Genomic DNA, 24211 nt, shown 5'->3' with positions numbered 1-24211 from the left:
AGGATGATGAAAGGAAAAGCGACCGTTGCCACTTCATTTGATTCTCTACTGTCCTTGTCTTTTGCTCGTCAAGGTTGCGACGGGTAATTATGGTTAATCGGCGGATCGGCGAAAATCACCTCCCGCGATACAGCTCGATCATCTCCCCTCTCACCTGTTTCGCTAGCGGCCACACCCGGCCTAGCACCTGCAGGGCCCCGACTCCGAGCTCGATGCGCGCTTTTAGGGCATCTTCTTTGGCTCCCTTGGTGGAAGATGCAGGAGCAGCAGGGGAAGAAGCAGAGGACGATGAGGGCGAGGGCACGCACATCATGAAGGTCGCTGTGTGCACGACGATGGCGAGCGCCAGGGCGCAGGTGAAGAAGGGGGTGCGGGACTGTACGGAGCTGGGAAGGGTGGCTAGATTCGATATCAGGTCGGCGGCTCGGAGCATCTTCTGGGCGTGGATGTTGAGCGGGAGGTGGGGGGCGGGGATGGGGTTCGTGGGGTTCGATGTTGATGGTGCGGATGCGGATGCGGATGCTGGTGATGATGATGATGATGGGCTGAGGACGCGGAGTCTTGTGCAGGAGGATGAGGAGGCGGGGTTATTTGCCGCGTTCGTGGTTTGCGCGTTTGCGCGTTGGTAGGAGGCGAAGCGGATTGTCGAATGGGGGTGGTGGAGGTGGATTAGACTCCTATATGGTTTTGTTTAGTGGATGTGTACGATGGGTGATAGAGAAGTGTGTGGAATCGGAAAGCATACAGGTAAGTGATCATTAAGGCCTGGAAGGCCATCTCGTCGATAGTGGATGCGTCGGTTATTGAGGGGGTTAAGGGTAAGCGCATGAGTAGGGAGACGAGCCGTGCGTCCAGCGTCTCGGTTTGCGTCTCGGTTGCAGGGTCAAGGGATTGGTTGAGCTCGAGCACAGCTCGAAGAAATTGTACTGCGTGGATGCGGGAGACGGGAGAGGTGAGGTCAGATGGCCAGTCAGAGAGGGAGGACAGGGTCAAGGGTTCGGATTTCGTCTGGCTGGCTGTCAGATCAGGACCTTCTATGGGAATGGGGTCAGGGTTGTGCCTACTTCGTTACCACTACCCCCTCCTGCAATTATGTTGTAAGTCTCCTCTGGTAAAGGGAGCCACACATCGGAGTCCTCCCAGCCTGAAGAGAGCACCCCGCATTGCCCGGAGCCCATGGCGGCCATGAGTCCCTCCGTGACGTAGAGCTCCCACCAGGTTCGTCGCCAGCTTTCCTCCAGCACGGGGTAGCCGTGGGAGTTCTCCGAGGCAAACGCCTGGGTCTGCATGCCGATGCCGTATGCAACCTGGACGGCCTCCCGGAGAAGTCGTCGTGCGGCCTCTTCGCGACCATGCGAATGCTCCAGGATGCTGAGTAGGAGGAGACCTTGGGCTTGAAAGCCATCTTTCGGCGCGGTGAGAACGGTGTAAGCGGACTGGTAAAAGCTGTCCTTGAGCGTTGGAGCAGAAGTATAGTGACTGCCGATGTAGCGCATGATGTCCGGAATATAATCTGGTATATGCTGTGCAACGGACGATGCCAGCGCCCGTCTCGGTAGTAGTATAGGATGCGATCTATGGAAGTGATGGTAGTAGAGCTGAATCATAGCATCATGGGTGATATCCTCGGCATGAGGAATATGCACGGGCGTTGGCGATGTTGGCGCTGGATCTTGATGGAAAATATCAAGACTCAGGTCAGGGATGTCGAGGAGGGAATCTGGCTAGTTCCATTAGCAAGACGACGTCTTCGACAAGTGCTTGGCGGAGAAGGCTATGTATGTACATCTAAAAATGAGGCATCCAGCCAGTTCATGATATTCGACGAGAACAGAGCATCGGCCTCCTCTTCCGCTGTCGGTCCAGGGCCCGTCTTGTTACTCCGCAGCCCACGACGTGATCGGACATATCGACAATCATGATTATTGTTCTGGCACCGAGTGCAGATGGGCATGCGGGCATCGCATTTCAGATGGCGGCGCCGACAGGGTACACAGGCGAGTGCGGAGGGTTTGCCGGAATCCTGCATGATCTTGATAGAGACTGATTCATAGTGCCAGATCCAGGGACTACGGCTGACGACATCGCAGTGAATTATAAAGGAAGAGCGAGAGGCGTTCTGGGTTCTGGGAAATTGAAGACATCCACTGCAGCCAAAGGGATCTGAACCCCGAGATTTGGATCCTCAGGATCCAATCCCGCGAGACCCCGACTCGGGGACCATCGCAGATTGGCCATTGCAACAGATCGACAGCCTTGCATCTGGAGGCTGTTCATGACTTCATGCGTCTAGATTTCCGGGGTCCATCCCCATCCATCAGCGCAATGAAACCTGAAACTGAGCATTATGCTTTTTTTTTTTTTGTTGATGCTGCTTCGAGATTGGTTCGGGTTTACTTGCAGCTGACTGCGATTTGTGTGTAGAGTACAGGAGGGACCTGAACTCGGGGACCAAAGTGCAGGCATGCGCTGAGGGGCGGAGGGTGGAAAGTTTGTTGCATGAATGAAGGGGCAAGCCAATTTAGAGTCTAGGTCGGAGAATTATCCCACCCTGGAGGGGATGAGTTGATGAAATACGAATGGGATCGAGTCAAGAACCATGAAATTGGAACGAAGTAGATTCATGGATGTGAGGAGGAGATAGGAGATAGTCTCCCCGACCGGGGCGGTACCGACTGCCCGGATCAGGTCACGGGACCGTCAGGGGGTTCCCCGGAGAATAGAAATTACTCCCCGTCTTCCATCCCATCGCAATCAGTCGGTCGGGATCCATTTCCATTCCATCAACTTCGCTTTCTTCTTCTGCCCCTCATCATCATGCGTCGCCGTCATCCGGGATATTGACAATTTTGACAATTTATTTGTTAGGGCTCCACTACCTTAACACCGACTCGGGGTCCTGCCCATTCAATCCACGGATCATCCAATAAGGGATCAATAACCATCAGTCGGCGATTTATCGGGTTCTAGAAGAAGGGAAGCCGACGCCTGTCAGACTGAGGTGGCACTGTGGCATCCTGTCTTCCACCCCACTCGGGGAGCGGCTCTGAAGGGTTGCAATTTGCCCCGAGCCTATAATTATGCATTTCTCTTATTAGGGCTTGCCCAGAATGCTCAGGGCCCTCTCATTTATATGTCAGATGTCCTAATAATATTACCGGCTCGAGGTTCAACCTGTGGATCAGGCTCGGAAAGCCCGAATGGTCCCCGACGCCGCGTGGCAGCCCCTCGGTTCCATCCACAATCACTCGGAGCAAACCTTGTATGACGAAGGCATCTACTAGGTCGAATGGTCACACCTAATACTTCTACGTATATCATGAGATTTACTATTGAACTTGTGATCTGAAGACGGGGTGTGGTTCCACTTTATCTCAATCATAGATATCATGTTACATATATTGGCCGCTCAATCGACAAGTCACAAGTACTGTACAATTCACTGTAGTCAAATGTTGAGCAAGAACTACGCCACTCTAGCGGTCATTTGTCACTGTAGCCTCAAAATCCCAGTCACATATGCCTAGTCAAGGGGTGCTCGTCACTTATTTCTGGTACCCTAGCCTCAACAAGAGATGCGTTGAGACCGTACTTCGCATGTCACCATCGATTACTTTACGACTTCCGGCCAAACAAGGAAACTGGAATGCGATTCCAGTTCTAATGTTTGTGGCTCTACACAAAGATCACTCGGCCGCATCAGCCAATCCATGTGTTTGTACGAACATTGCTCTGGACATGGCTCGACGCAAGTTGAGCCCTATAGATGTTCATTCATCAAACCCAAAGAAAGGAATGTAGGTCTCAGCTAAATCCCCGATAAACCCATTTGGTAGACTCGGACTCAAGCAACACACCCACAGCGACAAGGCCCCACCATTTGAGCCAAGTGCTTCCATCAGAAGAAAACAAGCTGCAGCTTGATATTCTTCGTAACCTCCTCTCCCCCTTTATTCCACATACTCAAGGTCATGGTCTCCCCGGACACTTTTCCCTTATACCTGAAGTGAAATCAATAACTCATCAGCAATGATCCGGGGTTTAATGCACAGGAATCCCCACCAATAGTAGGTGCTGTCCTTCTCGTTCTGGAAAATCTCGATCTCCTTCTCCCCGGAACCATTGGTAGACACCTTGCTGACCGTGCCGTGGTGGTTCGAATTGGACTTCACTTGCCCGCCTGCGTCCTTGGACCATTGAAGGATGACGGCCACACGGTCCCCGGTCTGGACATTGTCGCGGAAGACGACCGAGAACAGTTCGTTGGTGGCGTAGGGGGAGTAGCTGAATTTGCCGGAGTAGATGAGCATGTTGTCTGTATTGTCTGGGGGTGTTGAGGCTTCTGATTCCAGTGAGTTGTTGTATTGCTCATTGAGTCTCAAAGGCAAGATGCTGCCTTTTATGGAGCACGCTGTCCATACTTGTGGCAAGAATGCAGGTTGAGTGTCGGTATATCTATGCAAAGTGGCTGACATTGCCTGCATGTCAATATTATCATCAATATTATGGTTCTTGTGATATTTTCTGCAAAGTCAGGTAAGTCGATGTTACCATAGATGTACATCTCTGGACGTGGTCGGGGCTCTGCTTCATATGCTCGTCGGTTATTAGTGTATGTCCGTACTGAGTAGCTCTCCTGATAAGCATGAGGATAAGAGGCCAGAGACGGGAGCTGATCCAAAGAACCCGACAAGACCACTAACTACTCGTCCCGACGTATAGGTATTCTACCATAGATCTGCCCGAGCTCCTGTCGACATGAGAAGGAGATTTATCCGTCAATAGTGTCATAACCGTTACACCTTGCTAATCACACTCTGAGTCTAATGCCTGTGGCTTATGCCCACAGTGTGACTTGACGCTGCATCCAAGCTTACTAATCTGTTCATTTAGCTGAGTTACGGTTACATGTAGGAGATACTGAAAACCGTCATACAGTGCAGATAAGTCGATGAAAATGGAAGGTGAAGGAATCCTCCAGCTCAGCTGTCCGCTCATACATAATCAAATTCGCAACTAAACTGACAAAACCGACCAGGATCATGCTGACTGATCCACCTCTTTCCCCACACGCCACTTGGTGCGTTATCAGGGCATCGCCATAATTATCCGCCCAGCCCATTCCCCTCTTCACCAACAACACCAACAACAACCACCGGTTTCGCTCGAACCAGACAACATGATCACCCACATCGTGCAAGTGCAATTCAAGTCTTCGACCAGCCCCGACCGGGTTGAAGAAGTGCGTGCCGTGCTATTACTTCCAGCCGACCATCACATCCTCGCTAACAGGCCTTGATATAATTCGCTATAGGTGTGCAGCAATCTGGTCGCGCTGAAGGACAAGTGTCTTCATCCGACCACCCAGACGGCATACATCAAATCCTTCCGAGCCGGGAAACAGAACTCGCCTGAAGGGCTGAACGTACGTTGCACTCACTCCCTTCAGCCCTGCGAGAAAGTTGTTTTCTGCGTGGACTAAACCCTCTTGTCGCAGAACGGCATCACTCATGTGTTCGTCATGGAGTTCGAGTCCGAGGAAGACCGCGAGTACTACCTGAACAAGGACCCCGATCATCTCGCCTTCGTCAAGGGTCTGGGCGGGGACATTGAGAAGGTGCAGGTGGTCGATTTTACGAACGGCGTCTTCTAGATTTCCCGGGCGCCCTCGGCTTACTACTGTGCCATTTGAGGTGGGACACGGTAGGGATGTTGATTCCACGGACTGCAAGACCCGACCTGGACCTGGTCGTGTAAATAGATGACTCTTCGAGCATGTGCAGCTGATAAGCGAATTGATGTTTCATGGACATCTAATCATTGGCTTGATTTCATTCGCTATATTCTGATTCGATGCTTGAAACCCGCTGCAGGTGACTCGGTCGGAGTCCTTACCGTGTACCGACCAAGCCAATTGGTTACATGTAACCGGCGACACCACCCGTCAAGTTCGAAACGAATCTGGGGGTTGAATGACTGCAATTGAACCTCATTCTGTTCCATTCTATAAAAAGCGTAGCCGAGGCGATCCAATTCATTGAAAAGCCAAAGTTGTCGATCCCCCGGCTTTCATTCCTTCCACGCATGCCTTGTAGATTTGACAGCACCGAATACCTAAGACTGTTGAAGAGAGACTTCATTTCGAAGTCTCATCTCACGCACAGCGCGGCACAGCCTAATCGACGAAGCCCTATCCTAATACTGTCTGCAATTAGGGGCTGCTTATTCCACCGATTGTTCGCGCGTCACCACCAGGCTGGGCACACAGAGAGCAACAGTGACCGTCGCAAGTACTGCCGAGTCAGTATTGTGCCTCCTACCCAATGAAGGCTAGCTGCTTACCTGGTACGAATTGATATCCGTAGCCCAAGGAGGAACGGACTACTCTCTGTATATCTTCCGGTAGGGTATCGACGTACTTGGCATCGCGAAGCACATTGCGGATGACCTGATCGTGTTAGTGTCCACTGTCCAGACTACCAACCGCCCCAGAAACTGGACGCAACGCTATGCTTTACCTCATTTTCCACCGACTCGTTCAGCCCCCCGGCAATGTCGTGCTTGAACCCAGTTCTCACGACCAAGGGTCCCATTGCTGCACCCACAATCAAACCCAGCTGCTGGCTGAGGTAGTATGCTCCAATCGAAGACGCCAGGACCTCTGGCGGCGCGCGACTGGACATGCCGATAAAATCACCGGAGGTGATGATGCCAATCGGCGTACTCATGGGAATCACCAACAAAGACTCTACGACCGGATGGTCGAAATGCCAAGCGAAAAAGAGGAGTATTGATGAGAGGATGCTGATGACAGCGGAGTAAAGACTTCGCGTTCTGTACCGTTTTGTTCTGCTCGGGTTAGACATGAATGGAAAACACAAGAGACGAAGGCGTCGTACTTACCGTTGGATGGCGAAGCCGGAAGTCATGGACCCGACTGCAAGTCCCATCGTGCTGGGAACGAGGTACATTGAAGCCGTAGCCTCCGGAAGACGCTTCACTTGGGTGAGATATTGAGTTATAGTAGCAACAAGCTGCGCGGGGTTGATCATCCGGACGGATGCAAAATTCTCCATGTGTGACACTCACCCCATTTCTCCCGCTGAAGATCAGTAGCTCCACCAACCAATATTGACCGATACCTTTGGTAGCCAGCTTAAGAGGCACCAGTGGTCTTTTCGCCCACAGGATCTCGTGCAAGGTAAAGAAGATTGCTGCAAGTGTGAAGATCACCAACCAAAAATAGTGGTGGGACATCTTGCCGCCTTCCTGGCCTGCAATTGTGATGGCCATCAACAGAGCCACGACCGCAGTTGCAAAGGTAGCAATGCCCAGGTAATCAAGTTGCTTGATATTACCCCCGTGGGAAGTTTGGGGCTCGGCGGTCTCTTTGTGGTGGTCTGGGAAGTATACTCGGGACAGAACCAAACAGAGCACAATGAGTGGCAACCGACCAGCAAACGCCCTGTCCTTGTCAGTTCCCATCATCTTACTTCGGAACGAGACTCCTTACCATCTCCAACCAAGTGAATTGACCACGATGCTACCTATTGGAGCCCCAACGCCCCGCCCGATCATAGCTACAACGTTGGTATAGCTCCGCAAAAGGGCAACATCACGCGGAGCAGCAAGATCTAATTTTACATTGAGTGTGAGCTAAACCATTCTGAAGGAAGATGACAATCCACCGGTGATGATTATCGAGATTGTGATGGCCATGCCAGCAGCGCCGACGCCACTGACGATTCGCCCTGCTATCAACCCAGTCATTGCTGCGCTGATAGAGCTGTTTGGCCAGTGAGACAATTGATAGAGAATCAAAGACGACGTCCTTCGAAGGTAACCGACCTGATAAGACAGCCTATGCCAAAGAATGAGTATCCCACAAGCATGGATAACTTGCGCCCCCATGCATCTGCCAATGTGCCATACTGTACAGAGGAATATCCTGTGGTTAATGGGCTTCATCCATTTTAGATGAAGAGCAGATACGTACAATCGGTAATGCAATGCAGTAGCCCAGATTGTAGCCGGTGACTAGCCATGGGCCTTTGGCGAGTTCATGGAATCCGGAAGCAATGACATCGTAGGTCGCGATGACGACTGACTCGTCAGAGCTAGCAAGAAATGCCCCTGGTGTTGTTAGCTATTGTGGAAGAGCCCAGTAAGAACAGGGGCATACCGAGATATGCAATGAGAATCGCTAGTCTGGTACTACTGTTGGTGCCGCTACTATTGTCCTTGGGACTATTCGTGGAGCTGAGGCCTGTTGGATCGCTCCCATTTCTAGAGCTTGCAATTAAACCGGTTCTTTCACTCGAAGACATGACATTTGTTGGGCAGATCTGTACTCTCCGACCGAGGAAGACATGACATGCTAGCAATTTCTGGATAGCGACGCCATCTTGAGGCTCTGTTGATAAGACTCGGTCGATGGTGAATTGAGGGATTATCCCGCTGATGCAGCACTAGTCGCCTGCATGGTACCATTATCAGCCAATCCCGACCTGATCATGACGACGCTCATCGAGGCAACCCCGCTGGGGTGAGTCATGGAGCAAAGAGAGTCGGCATTGTACTCGATGACCATCATCGACTACGTGACTTGAGAGAGAACCTGACGAGGGGAGCTTGGTGTGGTGCCGTGTGCTGCCTGAATATACAGGCAGCGATATCAAGTATACATCGTCCAGTCTGTCAAACATACTGCCCGATTTAGATAGCCGACCAACATCAAATTCAGTTTTCTTTGACATTCGAGAAGGGCACATGGTTGCTCCGCAATGATTCTATGGATTCAAATGCTGGACTATAAACAAACAAAGACAGGTAGACCAGGAGGTCAACCCAGGAATGTGAACATTTCCCGATCGAGACTACCGTCATGAAAGCTGACCCGGTCCCGGCTGCCAAGTGCATGTCTAGTGCCGGTTGCGCTCACGGTGGTTTGCACATCTTGCTGCTCTCTAACTATCTATCACTTGTCCCTTGGATGAAGATGGATTGTGTAATTCCATAATGAGCACACTCGTTTCATGATTTGTGCGCCAATCTCGAGTCTGACAGTTGGTTTAAATGGTTCCAGTGGTTTGCTATGGCGCGGGTGCGGATGCGACGACGGGCCGTTGCTGAGGTCCATGGAAATGGGCGAGCAAGCAGGGAACTAGATTGATACTACACAGGGCTTCCATGCAACCTTAAACTTGGCACTATGGAGATGACCGAGCATCTCCCCCTCGCTACCGGACGATGACAGCATCTTTGGATCCTTTAGGATGTTTGTTTTCTTCCTCATTCCGCATGCGTGGGTCCGCTGCCCTGTCGATCCCTGCCAAGACAGGGCCTCAACACATGGATTTCCTGCATCCGATAGCTAAACAACACCTTGGGTACAGCATATCGAGGTCGATCTTTCCATGCTTGGTCAATCCAGGAGCTCGACTCCGGAGATTACTTTTCTCGGCGACAGAGAGCAGCTGGAGCCCCGGGAGCAGTCAATATCATGATCAAGACAAGTGCGTACAGAGCGTATGAACATGTCTTATGCATCAAGACATCTGAACTCAGTCGTCCAGAGTGAGTCGCAGACAAAGAGATGTGGCAAGTCCGAATGCAGTAGGCTTGCCATCACTGATAGCATTGAGAAGACTTCCGATGACAGGTCTCGGACTTAACTCGATGCTGTGGAGGGACGAGCCGGATATTTTTGGAGCTGGTCTACATTCCGGTGCTCGGGTTCAGCTAGCACAACGTAACCGAGCACATTTCTAGACCTGATCTCTGATAATATAAGTACAGCCTGCCAGAGTCCAAATGGAATTCAGAGAAAGTACAACGACAAACCCATACGACAACCCGGCCCCAGCTCACGGGCCGAATTTCACCATCGACCCAGCTTCCCGACTTGAACATTTCCCTTTTTGTTAAGGTCAATCGGATAGATTCTGTCTTTCATCAGTCATGAAGCTCACTTACTCCGGGCTGGCTCTGGCGGCCCTCACTGGCCTCATTGAACTGGCCTCCTGCAAAACGGTGAAGTTCAATGTCGATCTAACATGGGAGGACGGTAAGGTAGCTGGCAATACGCGCAAAGCCATCTGGACCAACGGCCAACTTCCTGGTCCAACGTTGCGAGTCAAGCAAGGTGATGATGTGGAATTCCTCGTCAATAACTCCATGCCATTCGAAACTGCCATTCACTTCCACGGTAAGTCGCCCTATGCATGGTTCATCTCTTCTCTCCGCATCCTTCCCGGTTCGTACTAACATTGGGGTGATAGGCATCGTACAACAAGGTACCCCGTGGTCCGATGGTGTTCCTGGAATCTCGCAAGCCCCCATCCAACCAGGCGACGCTTTTCTATACAAGTGGAAGGCAGATGCATATGGAACATATATATACCATTCACACATGAGAGCCCAGCTCGATGATGGTCTTTATGGTGCTATCTACGTGGAGCCTGCGGACTCAGTGGAAAGACCGTTCAGCCTGATGACCAGTGATCAGACGGAGCTGCAGGCATTGTTAGACGCTGAAAAGAAAACACAGCCGGTTATTATCTCTGACTGGCGTCTATTCACTTCCGAAGAGATTCTTCAGATTCAAGAAGACTCTGGCTTCTCAAGCTACTGTGCCAGTTCCATTTTAGTTAATGGAAAGGGTTCTGTCATTTGTCCCGGTCAGGATCAAATTGACTCTCTTACTCGAGCGGGCGAAAGCCAGGCATTGGGAGATGTGAAAATGAGTGATATGGGGTGAGTTCTGCGTCGATATTCTCTCTCTGATCTTCGTACTGACCATGACTGCAACCAGGTGTATGCCACCTACTGCGTCACGATATGCACGATACGACTTTGATCTCACCAAAATTCCCAAGGGCTACTTCGAGGGCTGCGTGCCGGCTCAGGGTCCGAACCAGGTGTTCAATGTCGATGCATCCAAGAAATATGTCAGTTATGATGTATTGAGTATGGCTGGCAGTGCCTCGCTAGTGTTCTCCATTGACAACCATCCGATGATTGTCTATGCGGTTGATGGACGCTATGTGGAACCATCCACCACCTACGCGATCAATATCCCCGCTGGCTCAAGATATTCGGTGATGTTGAAATTGGATCAGCCCGCTGGATCATACACAGTCCGTGCGGCCAACAAGTATGCCAACCAGATCATTAATGGCACAGCGACTTTGACCTACACCAACCAAGGGTCTAGCAGCCCCAGCCTAACCAGTCCGCAGAGAACCGTGCCGACCAGCAACAGCAGGCCTGGTTCGACTACCTCGTCGGGGCAATACATTAATGAGCTTGGTACTGTTCTAGATCGCAGTAAAAGCATCCTCGATGACAACACCCTCGTTCCATTCCCCCGCGAGCCGCCTGCGGCATATGCCAATAAGACATTCATTCTCGACATTGCTCAATTGTCGACCTCGTATGGCTGGAGGCTAGGAAATGAGTCCTATCCGATGGATCTCGAGGATGTTCAATTCCCAGCACTGTTCGATCCCACCTCGATCCCCACCCAGAACATGATCGCAACCTTGAATGATACCTGGGTGGATCTTATCCTCAATGTCACCACTGCCGGTCAGCCTCAACATCCGATCCACAAGCACTCGAACAAGTTTTACGTGATCGGACAGGGCAATTCGGCCTGGACCTACTCCTCTGTCGAGGAGGCGATGAAGAAGATCCCAACCAGCTTCAACCTGCAAACCCCTCAGATGCGTGACACCTTCCAGACCCCACCATCCCTGGGTGCTCCCAGCTGGATGGCACTCCGATACCACGTCACCAACCCCGGTCCTTTCTTCATGCACTGCCACATCCAGATGCACCACAGCGGTGGACTGGCAATGGCCATCATGGATGGAATCGACGCGTGGCCGGAAGTGCCTGTGGACTATGAGCTTGCGGTCATGCCCAAGCATTAGACTTGTCTTTCTCTGTGAATCTTGAACAACATGTTGTACTAATCTTGTGAGACCACTTTCTTTGACTATCCATGGTGCATACATTGGTCCCGGGGTGTCGGCGTTTAGAGGTTTACTTTCACATTGCTGTTGTCTGTCATTATCTTTTACAAGTTCTGTTAACTTGAAGCCCGCTGTATATAGAGGTCTGCTTTTCCGTTGTATAGTGCTGCGAAATCAGTGCAATATTACTAATGTTTATTGTTGATTGGAGTCTTCTCAAAAATCATCTCCGCTGTACTCCGTAAGTTGTTCTTCAAAATGAATAGCTGCACGCCTACCCTGCATGCTACAGTCAGTGAGGACTTGATGCGATTGAGGACCGGCCTTGTGCCTCAGGCTACAACTTGCGACAATTCAAATTGAGTTGCTTCGAGTTCTTTCCAGTTCACCCATAGTGATTCACCTGCTGTTGATTCTCCCCACTCTCCCACCTCTCTACAACCCACCTTTCCCACCTCCCACCTCCCACCTCCCACCTCCCACTTCCCACTTCCCGACGTCCTACTTCTGACCATCAGCAATTGCCAACGGGTGTTTCTCCGCACCAACTCCTCCTAGCCCCGGCATGTGGGGGAGTGGAGATATTGATTGACCTTCTCATGATCATAAATAGCAAGCATGCCTCCAAAGAATCCAACACAGACCATCCTTCATATCGATACTATCAACCTCCATCATGACCACTACCGAAAAGTCGATTCGCGCAGCCTTCCCTGATCTCGAATGGCACAAACTCACCCCTCCAACTGACCACCCGACTTTCACCTACTACGGCTTCCAACCAAGCGAGACCATCCTTCCCAAGGGTCATGTCCGATCTTCGGGGTTCCGATCACTGCCTACAGACATGATCTACGGCCGAGACGTGGCAATCACCCTTCGTGACGGCATCAAGATCTACGCGGATATCTTCCGGCCCGTCGACTCGGACGATGTCCCCGTTCCAGCGATCATGCCCTGGAGCCCCTACGGGAAGACCGGCACCGGCCCCCAGAGCTACGACAGCATGGCCCCGTTCCGCGCCGGTCTCGAGAAGGGACGCACTTCCGGCTACGAGAAGTTCGAGGGGCCCGACCCGGCGGAATGGACCGCGCGTGGCTATGCGGTCGTCAACGTGGACGCCCGCGGGTGCGGCGACTCGGAGGGCAATATCGTGTTCTGGGGCCAGCAGGAGGCCGAGGACATCTGGGATGCGATCGACTGGCTGGCGCGGCAGCCGTGGTGCTCCGGCTCGGTCGGCATGGCCGGCAATTCGTGGCTGTCCATCGCGCAGGTCAACTTCGCCTCGCGGTTCGCGCACCCGGCCCTCAAGGCCCTCGCGCCGTGGGAAGGGCTCACGGATCTCTACCGGGATTTGGTGTTCCGTGGGGGGCGGCCGCACAACGAGCGGTTCCACGCCATGATCCTCACGGGCTTCGCCGGCCACGGGGCCGCGGAGAACATGCCGGCCATGATCCGCAAGCGGCCCTTCTATGATGACTACTGGCAGAGCAAGCGCATTCACCCGGAACGGATTGGCGACGTGCCGTTGTATGTTCTAGCATCGTATTCGTCCATGCTGCATACCCGTGGCTCCTTCGAGACGTTCCGTGCCGCCCAGAGCCCGCGCAAATGGCTCCGTGTGCATCCCTATCAGGAATGGTACGACCTCTATCGTCCGGAGATGGTCGAAGACCTGGCACGATACTTTGATCGGTATCTCAAGGGCGTTGAGAATGGCTGGGAGGAGAGTACCCCGCCAGTCAGACTCTCGCTGCTCGGGTTCGAAGATAGTGTTGTGCAGACAATTTGTGAACGACCTGAGAAGGAGTACCCATTAGCGCGGCAGGAATTGAAGAGGTTCTATCTCAGGCCGGAGACCATGACGTTGCAGCCACAGCAGCCAGTTGCTGTATCATCCGTCGCACATGCAGGACACGACCTGAAAGCCAGCTCGGTGAGCACTTCCCCATGAATCTTCTCTAATCACGCACTAACCGCTTGCACCGTCCAGGATTTCGTCCTATACTTTGACCAATACACCGAGCTCGCCGGATACCCGCAGGTCCGACTCTGGATGTCCTGTCCAGATCACGATGACCTGGACGTCGCGGTGCAAATCCGCAAGATCAACCGCGACGGCAAGCTTCTCGAGCATCTCAACTATCCGTGTCCCATGCCGGCGACGGAGGTCCCGAATGTGAATACCGTCAAGACCCTGGGCCCGTCGGGCTTCCTGCGCGCCTCGCACGCGGTCACTCGCGATGATGATGAAGCCCGATCGACCGCGGACGAGATCATGTACCGGCATGATCGACGGGAGCCGATTGCCCCCGGGACCATTGTACCATTGGACATCGGTCTCTGGCCGATGGGCATGGTCTTTGGGCCCGGGGAGGGCATCGTGCTCCGTGTGTCGGGCCACGATATGTGTTTCCCGGAGGTGGACTTCATGCGGCCGACGGAGCCGGACGATGAGAATCAAGGGGCCCATGTGGTCTACGGGGGAGGCGAGTATGCTTCGTATCTGGTGTTGCCTTTTGTGTGAGTCGTGTAGAGTTGGTTGTGGGAACAAACAGTATCACTCCTTGGGTTCTGGTTTCTGACAGACCACCAACTGGAACAGATAGGGGGGCGATCCGAATTGATCGACCAGGTTTTTAAATAGAAGACGACCATCGAACAAAGTCAATGCGCATTTGACAGGACAGCCTGATCCACTCACCCCGTTCCTGGTACTGGTACTTCTGCGCCATGGCGTCCGATGTCCGATCTAGCCTTATTTTGATGGACTGTGCTGTACTTTTGTGTCTGAAAATCCCCTGGGGAGGGGGGCTGCTCCGAACGGAAGATGAGAGCAGATCTGTGTGGGAAACCGACGCATGATCCAGGCTAGACGCCTGCGAGATTCGACGATCACCGTGGTGAAAAGCACCAAAGCACTCTCGAGGGACTAAAAAGGGAATAGGTACGGAGTACTGTAGCGCCCTTGAATCCAGAAACTATGGAAGATTATTTACGTCTTCCGATGAGATAGATCACAATTCCCTTCCACTTACCCCATTCAATGGCGAGGGCCATTTGGGAGGCTTCGACGAAGTACGCATAAGCGAGGTACTGCTCCGTACCAGTGTGGTGAAGGGAAGGAGGAGATTCTGTACACTTATGTGACGCGTCATATCATTTCATGCCATGCATCGGTGCAGCATGCAAATACAAATCACAAAGACGGTCGAGGCCAATTGAGGCGTCAAGCCCAGATCGAATGATGGGTCTGCTGCATACTGGAAATCTGACCGGCCTACAGTACTCCCTACGAAGTTGCGACTTGGTCTTTCCGAGGATCCCCTCAAGCCTCGCCTCCCTCCCATTTCTTATATTCAGCACCAAGTTCGTCTAGGCAAAGTCATAGCCCAGGCAAGCCACATTCTCCGTAATGTCGACGATAATGGGGCTCATGCCACGGCTTCTGTCACCACCACCACCACCACCACCACCACCACATCAAAGAAGCGAAGAAGCAAAGCAGCGAAGCGAAGTGAGGTAGAATGATTACGCTTGTTTGACCGAGGTGTGAAAGGCTCTAGCGGCGGCAAAGCCAACCTTTCAGCAAAGCGTTCCAGACTAACGGAAGTAGACTTCCTACACCGACACCACCCACTACCCCCTGACAATCTCACCAGAACACAATCCCCGACCAGCTGTCAAACAACCCCCAACAATAGAGTCGGAGTCGATCCCAACTCCACCAGGACCCGCCGAAGGTCCACCTCCCGGCCGAAGACCTAGCTTTACATGCAGCGTGAGTACTGTACTCCACTGGTAGCCCACCTTTGGTGCAGTGACAGGTCGGTAGGTTTCGGTTCAGCCGAGGTTGCTTCATCCCAAACCCCAGTCAAGGGGAGGGAGTCCGGTCCGTCCCGGGACGAACACTTGCCGCTTTCATACTAGCCAGAAGCCTGATCTGCCTCACTGAGAAGGGGCCACTGCAATTGGGCCGATCATGTCCGACGGAGTATTCTTTGGGACCCAATTCATTGGGACGGGGGGCTCATAGTAGTGGTTGCCTGCTCGAGGTTCTTCCTCAATCCGTGATCGGGTGTATCGGCGGGTGGTGGTGGTGGTGGCTGGCTCCTGGACCCCCCCCCCGCCCAATCGATCAATGCACCCATAAATCTCCTGAATAGCATCATCTTTCTTGACTGCAGTGTACAAAGTACGTAGTCGGGAGCGGACCCCAGGAATGACTAATGACAATCTACCGTAAGCGAATGCTAGGAGAGAACTAACGAGAAGACGTATCAGATAATTGTCAATAGCCTTGTTCTTTTTGCGCTGCGCGGGACTTTTGATTTTAAAGTGACAAGTTTGTTTTAGGTGCCTTAGCGAGTAGCTAATCCAGGGGGTTACTTGGTAGGTGCTGTACATAGGTTCGAGGTTATCTTTTTCTGTCCGGTGAGTTTCGAGGGTATATATACCAACTCGAACAGCAGTCAGGGATGTACTGTACTGCAACCCCTTCATTTTCAACCTCCAAGCAACTTCATCTTACCTTTAGCCTACCCGATTCTATCGCAGAGCAATCCAATTCAATCCAATCCGCCACGATCCGTGACAAGCTTCTCTTAGTCCCCCCAACCCCAAGTCTAATTCCGTCTTCTGCAAAACACCATAGAATCAACATGAAGCTCGTGTACCTCGTCTCGGTTTTCATGGCCACAGTGGCAATGGCAGCTCCGGTTCCAGACATAGATGCGGTGGCGCTGGGCGAGAAGCAGGTGCGTTGCTGAATCTCCTTGCGAGCTTGATGGGATGAAATGATCTGCTAACGATGCAATCAATGCAGACGAGCAGGGCCATGATGCTGGCCAGGAATGATACGCCTACCACCGGGATCTCAAAGAAGGTCGAGGAAGCGCAGCAGCAGCAGCAGCAGCAGCAGCAACAGCAACAAGGGCAGCAGGGGCAGCAACAAGGACAGGGTCGGAATTAAGTGGGAGTCTGGTCTGGGGAAGAGGGTTGTCAAGTCGAGCCGGGGAGGGGAGAATATTCCACAAGATGGTTGCGGGGGTGCTTCGATTAGGGCTGCAAGAATGGAAGGAGGGTCTGGTTCGAGGCGGAGATATGGGTGACTACCTTAGGTATTCTTGCTGGTGGTCGACTGTCCATCGTACATTGCTGGGACTCGGGAGAGTGATCGTGTTTCCTTTGTTGGATGCGTGTGCCCGGATCGAAGGACGGCCGGATTGGGTAATATGGGAGGCCGCGATGTGCTACTTGCGTCGCATGTGCAAGTTTTTTATTGGGAGATTGATGGTTTCCAGATAAATTGCAGTGTGTCAGGCTACTGGTACTTGATTGAGAGACTGTTTGTGTTTTGGTTACAGCTGTTTGGTTGTGTTTCCAGTGGCAGCAATGGTTGCTTGATGATGTATGTTACCGTTCGGTAGTGAAAGGCTGTAGTTGGGAAACAACATTACACAGCTAGACGATGATATCTGACATGCGAGGCTTATGCAGAGCAACAGCATCGCTGTCAAGCAAGATCTTGTTTGACGAAGACAAGGTGGTAAAGGTCAAGGGGCCGTGCGTCAAGTCCCCGGTTGCAGCAAGAGCACATACGTCTCTACCTTAGGCATCGAATTGACTCAGAGCTGACTGTTTCTACTGTGGTATGACCACGGAACCTCAAACAGCTATGTCACACAGATACACCCCTAATCCCCCGACTTCCTCTCTGCCCGTGGAGCGGCTCTTTGTCTGCTAACCCTTGCCACAGATCACGGCGATATGCCTCGAAACGGCTCTCTCGGGATCGCCGAGAGTCTGACAATGAAGCTGGAAGCCCAACTCATGATTCAGGCCTCCGCTTGCTCGGCCGTGACCGAGCACCGCCTGCTCAGTAGGGTAGTTGTGCCAGGAAGCCCGATGCCCTCGATCCATGGACGGCCGGGTGGTATCGATCAAGCCACCTGATGCATGGGGCGTAAAAGAACCTGTCATATTGGTCGTGGGGACTGCCCCTCTGAGTAAATGACATAAATGACATAATGATAGCCTTTTCCCCAGATCGTGGCCAGGCGACATGATGAACGCCTAGACTTCGTCGCCGTCCGGGGTTGGTGCGGGTTCCACGGCGTGGCTGTTGCATGCGGCGGCCGGGAGCCACTCAGCATAGTGCACGCACAACCAGTACTCCGTACCGAGCCATGGGAACCCGGCCACCCAACCCCTCCACGTGAGCACCTGACATGGGCTCACTCCGGGGAAAAGACCCTGGTCTCTCGATTAAGTATCCCAGACGAATGCTGTCGCTGACACCTCCATCTAGAAGATTCAAACGAAATAGGGATGCGGGAAGCTGCGATTTCGTGACATCATGATTCATCATCCATCTCCTCGTGTCTCGGGTGTTTCGTATACTATGAGGTCTATATAACGGCTTCTGTAGACCGGTTACGGCTCGGTTTGGGATCTCGTAAATCTCTGGATGACTGGATTCCGATCAACTTTGACATAACGAACGAAGCAAGCTAGCGAACAATGGTCTTCTCCAAGCTGAGGCGACCGGGAGGTAGACCCGACACTTACTCTGCCGGTGACAATGGAGCCACGGCAGATAGAACACTCTCCACGGCGCCGATCCAAGAAGCAAAAGAGGAAGAGCTAGTTGACACGCCCATTCCGCTCCTCACATGGCGCTCTTTTCTCATGGGAGTCTTCGTGTCGATGGGAGGTTTCCTCTTCGGGTACGACACGGGTCAGATTTCCGGGTTCTTAGAGATGCCGAACTTCCTTCAACGATACGGCCAACAGCGTTCCGATGGCACGTATTACTTTACCAATGCCCGCTCGGGCCTCATCGTGGCGTTGGTAAGAGCTCTGTTCCTCTGCTCTAAAGTTTTACTCACGAGGCTAACGCATTCCTTCAGCTGTCCGTTGGCACCCTGATCGGCGCTCTCGTTGCAGCTCCCATCGCAGATCGCGTGGGTCGCAAATGGTCTATTAGTGGATGGTCGGCCATGGTGTGTGTGGGCATCACGGTTCAGATATCCTCTCCGTCCGGGAAGTGGTATCAAGTGGCCATGGGTCGTTGGGTGGCAGGCCTCGGAGTCGGGGCATTGTCATTGCTCGTGCCGATGTATCAAGCCGAAACTGGACCAAGACACATTCGTGGCTCACTGGTCAGGTATGCTTGCTCCCTGTCCCCTGTCATCTTCTACCGCGCACTAATACTGCAACAGTACCTACCAGCTGTTCATCACGTTGGGCATCTTCGTCGCCAACTGCATCAATTTCGGGACCGAAGACATGGACAGCACCGCCTCCTGGCGCATTCCCATGGGCATCACCTACCTGTGGGCGATCGTCCTGGGGGTGGGGATTTCGCTGTTCCCCGAAACCGTCCGATACGACTATCGGCACGGCAAGGTCGAGCGAGCAACCGACACCATCGCCAAGATGTACGGGATTCCCCATAATCACCGCAGACTGAAGGAAGAACTCGATGAGATCAAGCAAAAGTACGAGGAGGAACTGGCGCGTGGGAAGGTGAGCTGGGTCCAGCTCTTCAAGGGGCCGCGCATGAAGTACCGGATTGCAGTCGGAGTGGCTCTCCAGGCACTGCAACAACTGACCGGGGTAAGTTGAGCCAACCCGCCTGCTCCCAAAATAGCACTAGCTAACAAAGACCCCAGGCCAATTACTTCTTCTACTACGGGACAACCATCTTCCAAGGCGCCGGGATCAGTAACAGCTACGTCACACAGATGATCCTCGGTGGTGTGAACTTCGGGACCACGTTCTTGGGTCTGTATCTGATCGAGAACTATGGCCGTCGGCGGTCGTTGATCGCCGGTGCGCTGTGGATGTTCGTGTGCTTCATGATCTTCGCCTCGGTGGGCCACTTCGAACTGGACCGGGAAGACCCGGAGAGCACGCACACCGCCGGGGTGGTCATGGTCGTGTTCGCCTGTCTGTTCATCCTGGGGTTCGCCTCCACGTGGGGCCCCATGGTGTGGACGATCATCGCGGAGCTGTACCCGTCCGAGTACCGCGCGCGGGCCATGTCGCTGGCCACCGCGTCCAACTGGCTCTGGAACTTCCTGCTGGCCTTCTTCACCCCCTTCATCACGAGCGCGATCGACTTCCGGTTCGGCTACGTCTTCGCCGGCTGTCTGTTCCTGGCCGCGGGCCTGGTGTACCTGACGGTGATCGAGGGCCGCGGCCGCACCCTGGAGGAGATCGACACCATGTACGTGATGCGCGTCCCGCCCTGGAAGAGCTCCAAGTTCCAGTTCGAGGAGCTGCAGCCCTACGATCGCCGCGGCTCCGCGACGGAGAAAGCCGGCGCCGCCCATATCCCGCGTGTGGGCGATGGCCAGCCCTCCACCTCCCATACCACGGAGGTGTAATCTTGTTTTCTTGGGTGGAGGGCAGTTTTTCCTAGTAGGATAGCTGGAGTTGAATGTACATTATCCGAAGCTGCTGGTTGTGGTTTTTCACCTCGCCGAGTTCTTGCATTTTCCGTTCGATAGTCCTAGCTGGCGTCTGAGTACAGTACCTTCCTACCTACCTACAGTTTATACAATCTCCAATAACTTGAGATCATGAATGATGTATAGTAAGATTGAATGCTGGGAGTCTCAGCGACACATTACCCAAACATTCAACGACTGTAAATCCAGGCTGGATCGCATCGCACACTCGTCGTCGAGCCCGGATGATCTACAGTACACTGCCAATGTCAACTGCCCCCCTCCCACAAATCACTGCAGGCTGATCGAAGCCATCACTCACGATTCCCGTCAACACACGTCGTCGATGCACGATAGCATGGCAGTGAAGCTTACCCATGAGAATCGCATACATAAAAATCAAATCAAAACCACAATCCACCTCGACCCCCCAACCCCACCGGCCGACCGCAACGCCCTCCTCAACATCCATCCACGACGGATGGAGAAAGATAGACCCATCCGAGGGGGGGGGGGTTATACTCCCGCCACCATCACATGATACACGACATGGAACGGAAGAGGAAGCCGCGCAACTCCCCCCACCCCCACCCCGGCATCGCCGCTGAGTCACTTGGCAATTAGCGACGCGACGAGAGAGAACCGCGCATTTAGGATGGATGATCTTGCTGGTTTAGTTTGGGGGGGGGGGGTCTCGGACACAGCGCTGCGCCGCGCGGTTTGATGGGCGATCGGGGATGGTTGGTGAGTGTACTTCAGTATGCACCTGCAGACGTGGGGAGTTGGTCAGGTATTTGTTGTGGGGGGCGGGGGGTCAGTTACAGTTTACAAATGACGAGGGTGGAAGGTTTGCTGATTGTTGTTGGTTGTAGGTGTAGGTGTGGGTGTAGGTGTAAGAGGTAGGACCGTGAAAGTGCCGTGCTAGATGGCTGCTATGCGCAACGGGGTTGGTCGCCGGGAGAATTTTGGGTCAGGTCACGGGTATAGACCATTGGTCACCGGTGGTTTACGCGATGATGGGTAAGGCATTTACTCGCATGGGTTTTCGGTACTACGATGGAATCAACGCGAGGAGTACACTAGGCTAGAGCTTATAGGTGATTTTAGGGGAAGAGGGATAGAAAAGAAGCATTGTTCTATGGACTGAATGCTAGTTATCAAACATGCGATTAAAAAAAAAAAAAGGAAAGCGACGACGCGGGGATATAGTTATGAACAATGGTATGTTGAATAGTGTCATGTACAGTCCACCCGAAGAAAGAAAGGGTACCTGGATCAAACGTGATCTCTTGAATGGAAAACAAGCCCGAAAGTGACCCTTGAAGTGGTCAGGCCAACTCCGCGCCTTACAAAGCAGCCATCACTCCCAAGACACCCGCCACGCCGGCGATGCCGTAGCCCAACACTGCAGCGGGAGTAGCCTGGACACCCGCGCCCTCGGAGCTGGAGCTCGAGGCCGTGCTGCTGCTGCTGCTGCTGCGGCTGTTGCCAGTCGACGTACCAGTGGTGGAAGTGGTACCGGTCGTAGTGGCGGTCGCCGTGGTCACCGTCGCGGTGTTCCCGCCGGAGACGGTCGAGGTGGCCGTGGCCTCGCCGTTGGTGCCGGTGAGGGTGGTCAGGTCGTCCCAGCGGGAGGAGGCCTTGGAGGCGACATCGGAAGCCCGGGACCGCGCGTCGGAGGCGACCGACTGCCCGTAGGACTCGGCGTTGGAGGCCACCGATTCACCCCAGGAGCGGGCGTCGGAGGCGGCGGCCGCACCGTCCGTCTCGGCCGCGCTGGCGATCGAGGTCGCCGCCGAGACGATGTTGGTCGCCGCGTTCTCCGCCCCCGAGGCCACCGTCTGCGCGATGCCCTCGGCACCCGACACGATGCTGCCGACGATGTCGCCCTGGGGGGCGGCGAGGGCGGAGCCGCTGAGGAAGGCGGTGGTCAGGAGGAGGGTTTGGAGTTGCATGTTGACGGTTTCTTGTGATTCTGTGGATGGTTGGTAGGATTGAGGGCGAGAGTTGTATAGTATAGTAGAGGTGGTGGGTGGAAAGTGGTTAGGCGAGATAAGGATAAGGATAAGGATAAGGAACGCTGAGGATAACTGTGATTGAACCCGGGGTATATGGGTATATGGGGTGTTTATGTGAATGTCCAGGAATAAAAGTAGATTACAGAAGATCAGCGCTAGGTAACGACGAAAGACGAACAATTTATAACAATCGGCAGATGCGGCAAACGATGGGTACACAAAACCCCCATGGACCTGAAATTTGGGGATCGTCAGTCCCCTGGAGGGTCCGGTCCCAGTTTCGTCCCAGTTCCAACAGTTGCCCGACCCCTTCCGATCGGTCAGATTTCCAGATATAAGAATAGCATCCATTCACCGATGGCATTGCCGTCCCAAGCCACCGTGGCTGTCGGCTTTTGCGCATCCACTTGCTCGCGCGGATTTGACGGAACAGCGAATGGTGGTTTGGGGCCAGTCCGGCGAATCCTGTAGATCGAGGGACATGCGATTGCGGCTCAGCGACCCACTACGTATGCCTTCCGGTGGCTGAGCGAGGCACCGAGTTCTGGAAATATCGATGCCTAGTTACTAAGCATGCATAAAAGCAAACACAGCACAGGAACTTGGCCACTGCACTGCAACTGGCGACTGGTGCAGTGGGCGAACCAGGGGCCCTCCCCCAACAATTTACTTGAGTAACCTGACTAAAGCCCGAATGGATCAACTGCGAATTACCAGTTAGGCGATGCAGTACTATTCTTCACTTCTCGATGGGTCTACTGAATTAGGTGTGTTTTCAACAGTATACTGAATTAGGTGTGTTTTCAACAGTATCCTTAGTAGCGACATACAACTACAGGCTGCGGCACCTGTAAACTCGATCGCAGATCGACATCGGAAATTAGCCATGCCTGACGTGCTCGGCTCCTGGTCTATGGCAGATAGGGTCAAGGCCCATGCGAGCCTACTGCAAGTGTCGGATCCCACTTAAATTGAGAATCACAGCGGAACCTTGGCAGCCAAAATATCATTAATATCATACTTGAGTAAGACAGTCCCTCAAATTCTCCATAGCGCCAGTTGACATAGCGGTCGGCTTATTCACCAAACACTGCCCCGGGGATGAGGTCGAAGCAGACAGTTGTCTGTCTCAGCTGCTTTGCCGATATCGCGACCCGTCTCTGATCCTCAGAAAAGTGCTGAGCCTGAATGGGGAAACAAGCAAACACTGCCCAGTGAGATTTGCATGTGTTGCCGGTTGTCGTGTGCTCGCAGATGTTGCTTGATTGTCCGTAGAAACACTTCGTGGGACGAGCTCACCGCCGAGTTTGATAATTGATGGGCGGGACTGGCAGGTCACCTGAGATCGATCCTGACCTTTTCTTCCCCCGGGCCTCTCCCATCACACCTTCCGTTTGCACGGCCGCTACACATCGTCATTTGCCACTCACTCACTTGCTTGCTTGAAATTCATTCCTTCGACATCATTGTTGAATTGCCCGTACTGGTGTACCACCTACACCCTCATAATAAGTATTTTACTCTCGCACATCAATCGTGCCATCTTCGCCTACTCTTCCCTTTCTCACTTCTTTCTTGATCACATGTGATTGTGGTCCTAAGTGGAACCCCGTCGAGACCGTCCGCCGACCGTATTTTCGAGCCAGCTGCTGAACGGCACCTTTATCGCTCCACCCCCCACTTGGTCACCCTCTTTTCCTCTTTTCGATTCTGGTCAAATTCAACAGTTTTCCCGCCATTGTGCCAATTCCGCTTAGAA

General features: G+C 53.2%; 9 protein-coding genes across 9 annotated transcripts; 5 read left to right on the top strand and 4 right to left on the bottom strand.

Moving 5' to 3' along the window:
• Position 1: 1 nt before the first annotated feature.
• On the bottom strand, positions 2 to 2159 carry BO72DRAFT_309025 (Zn(II)2Cys6 transcription factor). Its single transcript, XM_040940488.1, has 4 exons — positions 1787 to 2159; positions 1065 to 1724; positions 746 to 1008; positions 2 to 677 (listed from the first exon to the last, which is right to left on the bottom strand). The coding sequence occupies exons 1-4, from the start codon at positions 2027 to 2029 to the stop codon at positions 116 to 118; spliced, it is 1728 nt and encodes a 575-aa protein (XP_040795741.1). The 5' UTR covers positions 2030 to 2159; the 3' UTR covers positions 2 to 115.
• A 1739-nt stretch (positions 2160 to 3898) lies between these two features.
• Positions 3899 to 4310, bottom strand: BO72DRAFT_391242 (uncharacterized protein; the record flags this gene model as incomplete). The annotated part of the gene is made up of 2 exons (XM_040941842.1): positions 3899 to 4001; positions 4063 to 4310. 2 exons carry the CDS (start codon positions 4308 to 4310, stop codon positions 3899 to 3901), a joined length of 351 nt encoding a protein of 116 aa, XP_040795740.1.
• Positions 4311 to 5109: 799 nt separating this feature from the next.
• Positions 5110 to 5988, top strand: BO72DRAFT_453418 (Dabb family protein). Its single transcript, XM_040945979.1, has 3 exons — positions 5110 to 5242; positions 5315 to 5425; positions 5498 to 5988. The coding sequence occupies exons 1-3, from the start codon at positions 5180 to 5182 to the stop codon at positions 5651 to 5653; spliced, it is 330 nt and encodes a 109-aa protein (XP_040795739.1). The 5' UTR covers positions 5110 to 5179; the 3' UTR covers positions 5654 to 5988.
• A 234-nt stretch (positions 5989 to 6222) lies between these two features.
• On the bottom strand, positions 6223 to 8327 carry BO72DRAFT_391305 (MFS transporter; the record flags this gene model as incomplete). The annotated part of the gene is made up of 10 exons (XM_040941847.1): positions 6223 to 6293; positions 6343 to 6448; positions 6519 to 6852; positions 6904 to 7034; positions 7090 to 7465; positions 7514 to 7634; positions 7689 to 7786; positions 7849 to 7931; positions 7997 to 8133; positions 8183 to 8327. The coding sequence occupies 10 exons, from the start codon at positions 8325 to 8327 to the stop codon at positions 6223 to 6225; spliced, it is 1602 nt and encodes a 533-aa protein (XP_040795738.1).
• A 1498-nt stretch (positions 8328 to 9825) lies between these two features.
• Positions 9826 to 12165, top strand: BO72DRAFT_532475 (uncharacterized protein). The gene is made up of 3 exons (XM_040950433.1): positions 9826 to 10207; positions 10281 to 10755; positions 10814 to 12165. Exons 1-3 carry the CDS (start codon positions 9961 to 9963, stop codon positions 11934 to 11936), a joined length of 1845 nt encoding a protein of 614 aa, XP_040795737.1. The 5' UTR covers positions 9826 to 9960; the 3' UTR covers positions 11937 to 12165.
• A 489-nt stretch (positions 12166 to 12654) lies between these two features.
• Positions 12655 to 14505, top strand: BO72DRAFT_501632 (CocE/NonD family hydrolase; the record flags this gene model as incomplete). Its single annotated transcript, XM_040948999.1, has 2 exons — positions 12655 to 13914; positions 13972 to 14505. The coding sequence occupies 2 exons, from the start codon at positions 12655 to 12657 to the stop codon at positions 14503 to 14505; spliced, it is 1794 nt and encodes a 597-aa protein (XP_040795736.1).
• A 1855-nt stretch (positions 14506 to 16360) lies between these two features.
• BO72DRAFT_453413 (uncharacterized protein) lies at positions 16361 to 17297 on the top strand. Its single transcript, XM_040945978.1, has 3 exons — positions 16361 to 16740; positions 16786 to 16787; positions 16808 to 17297. Exons 1-3 carry the CDS (start codon positions 16457 to 16459, stop codon positions 16948 to 16950), a joined length of 429 nt encoding a protein of 142 aa, XP_040795735.1. The 5' UTR covers positions 16361 to 16456; the 3' UTR covers positions 16951 to 17297.
• Positions 17298 to 18264: 967 nt separating this feature from the next.
• On the top strand, positions 18265 to 20514 carry BO72DRAFT_453411 (sugar porter family MFS transporter). Its single transcript, XM_040945977.1, has 4 exons — positions 18265 to 18830; positions 18890 to 19146; positions 19202 to 19598; positions 19655 to 20514. Exons 1-4 carry the CDS (start codon positions 18741 to 18743, stop codon positions 20369 to 20371), a joined length of 1461 nt encoding a protein of 486 aa, XP_040795734.1. The 5' UTR covers positions 18265 to 18740; the 3' UTR covers positions 20372 to 20514.
• A 1091-nt stretch (positions 20515 to 21605) lies between these two features.
• Positions 21606 to 22741, bottom strand: BO72DRAFT_453410 (putative GPI anchored protein). The gene has a single exon (XM_040945976.1). It carries the CDS (start codon positions 22387 to 22389, stop codon positions 21781 to 21783), a length of 609 nt encoding a protein of 202 aa, XP_040795733.1. The 5' UTR covers positions 22390 to 22741; the 3' UTR covers positions 21606 to 21780.
• Between the last annotated feature and the right edge of the window lie 1470 nt (positions 22742 to 24211).

Source organism: Aspergillus fijiensis (assembly GCF_003184825.1).
Source record: "Aspergillus fijiensis CBS 313.89 unplaced genomic scaffold BO72scaffold_91, whole genome shotgun sequence".
In the NCBI taxonomy this organism is placed as follows: domain Eukaryota; kingdom Fungi; phylum Ascomycota; class Eurotiomycetes; order Eurotiales; family Aspergillaceae; genus Aspergillus; species Aspergillus fijiensis.
This window is presented reverse-complemented; position numbering and strand designations above follow the sequence as displayed.

Coding starts and splice junctions, on each gene's coding strand:
- BO72DRAFT_309025 (XM_040940488.1), bottom strand. CDS start 2,029: ATGCAGGATTCCGGCAAACCCTCCGCACTCGCCTGTGTACCCTGTCGG. Junction 1,725..1,786: donor TGGATGCCTCATTTTTAGAT/GTACATACATAG, acceptor TAATGGAACTAG/CCAGATTCCCTCCTCGACAT. Junction 678..745: donor GCCTTAATGATCACTTACCT/GTATGCTTTCCG, acceptor AAAACCATATAG/GAGTCTAATCCACCTCCACC.
- BO72DRAFT_453418 (XM_040945979.1), top strand. CDS start 5,180: ATGATCACCCACATCGTGCAAGTGCAATTCAAGTCTTCGACCAGCCCC. Junction 5,243..5,314: donor GCCCCGACCGGGTTGAAGAA/GTGCGTGCCGTG, acceptor AATTCGCTATAG/GTGTGCAGCAATCTGGTCGC. Junction 5,426..5,497: donor ACTCGCCTGAAGGGCTGAAC/GTACGTTGCACT, acceptor CTCTTGTCGCAG/AACGGCATCACTCATGTGTT.
- BO72DRAFT_453413 (XM_040945978.1), top strand. CDS start 16,457: ATGTACTGTACTGCAACCCCTTCATTTTCAACCTCCAAGCAACTTCAT.
- BO72DRAFT_453410 (XM_040945976.1), bottom strand. CDS start 22,389: ATGCAACTCCAAACCCTCCTCCTGACCACCGCCTTCCTCAGCGGCTCC.
- BO72DRAFT_453411 (XM_040945977.1), top strand. CDS start 18,741: ATGCCGAACTTCCTTCAACGATACGGCCAACAGCGTTCCGATGGCACG. Junction 18,831..18,889: donor CGGGCCTCATCGTGGCGTTG/GTAAGAGCTCTG, acceptor GCATTCCTTCAG/CTGTCCGTTGGCACCCTGAT. Junction 19,147..19,201: donor ATTCGTGGCTCACTGGTCAG/GTATGCTTGCTC, acceptor ATACTGCAACAG/TACCTACCAGCTGTTCATCA.
- BO72DRAFT_532475 (XM_040950433.1), top strand. CDS start 9,961: ATGAAGCTCACTTACTCCGGGCTGGCTCTGGCGGCCCTCACTGGCCTC. Junction 10,208..10,280: donor AACTGCCATTCACTTCCACG/GTAAGTCGCCCT, acceptor TTGGGGTGATAG/GCATCGTACAACAAGGTACC. Junction 10,756..10,813: donor GTGAAAATGAGTGATATGGG/GTGAGTTCTGCG, acceptor GACTGCAACCAG/GTGTATGCCACCTACTGCGT.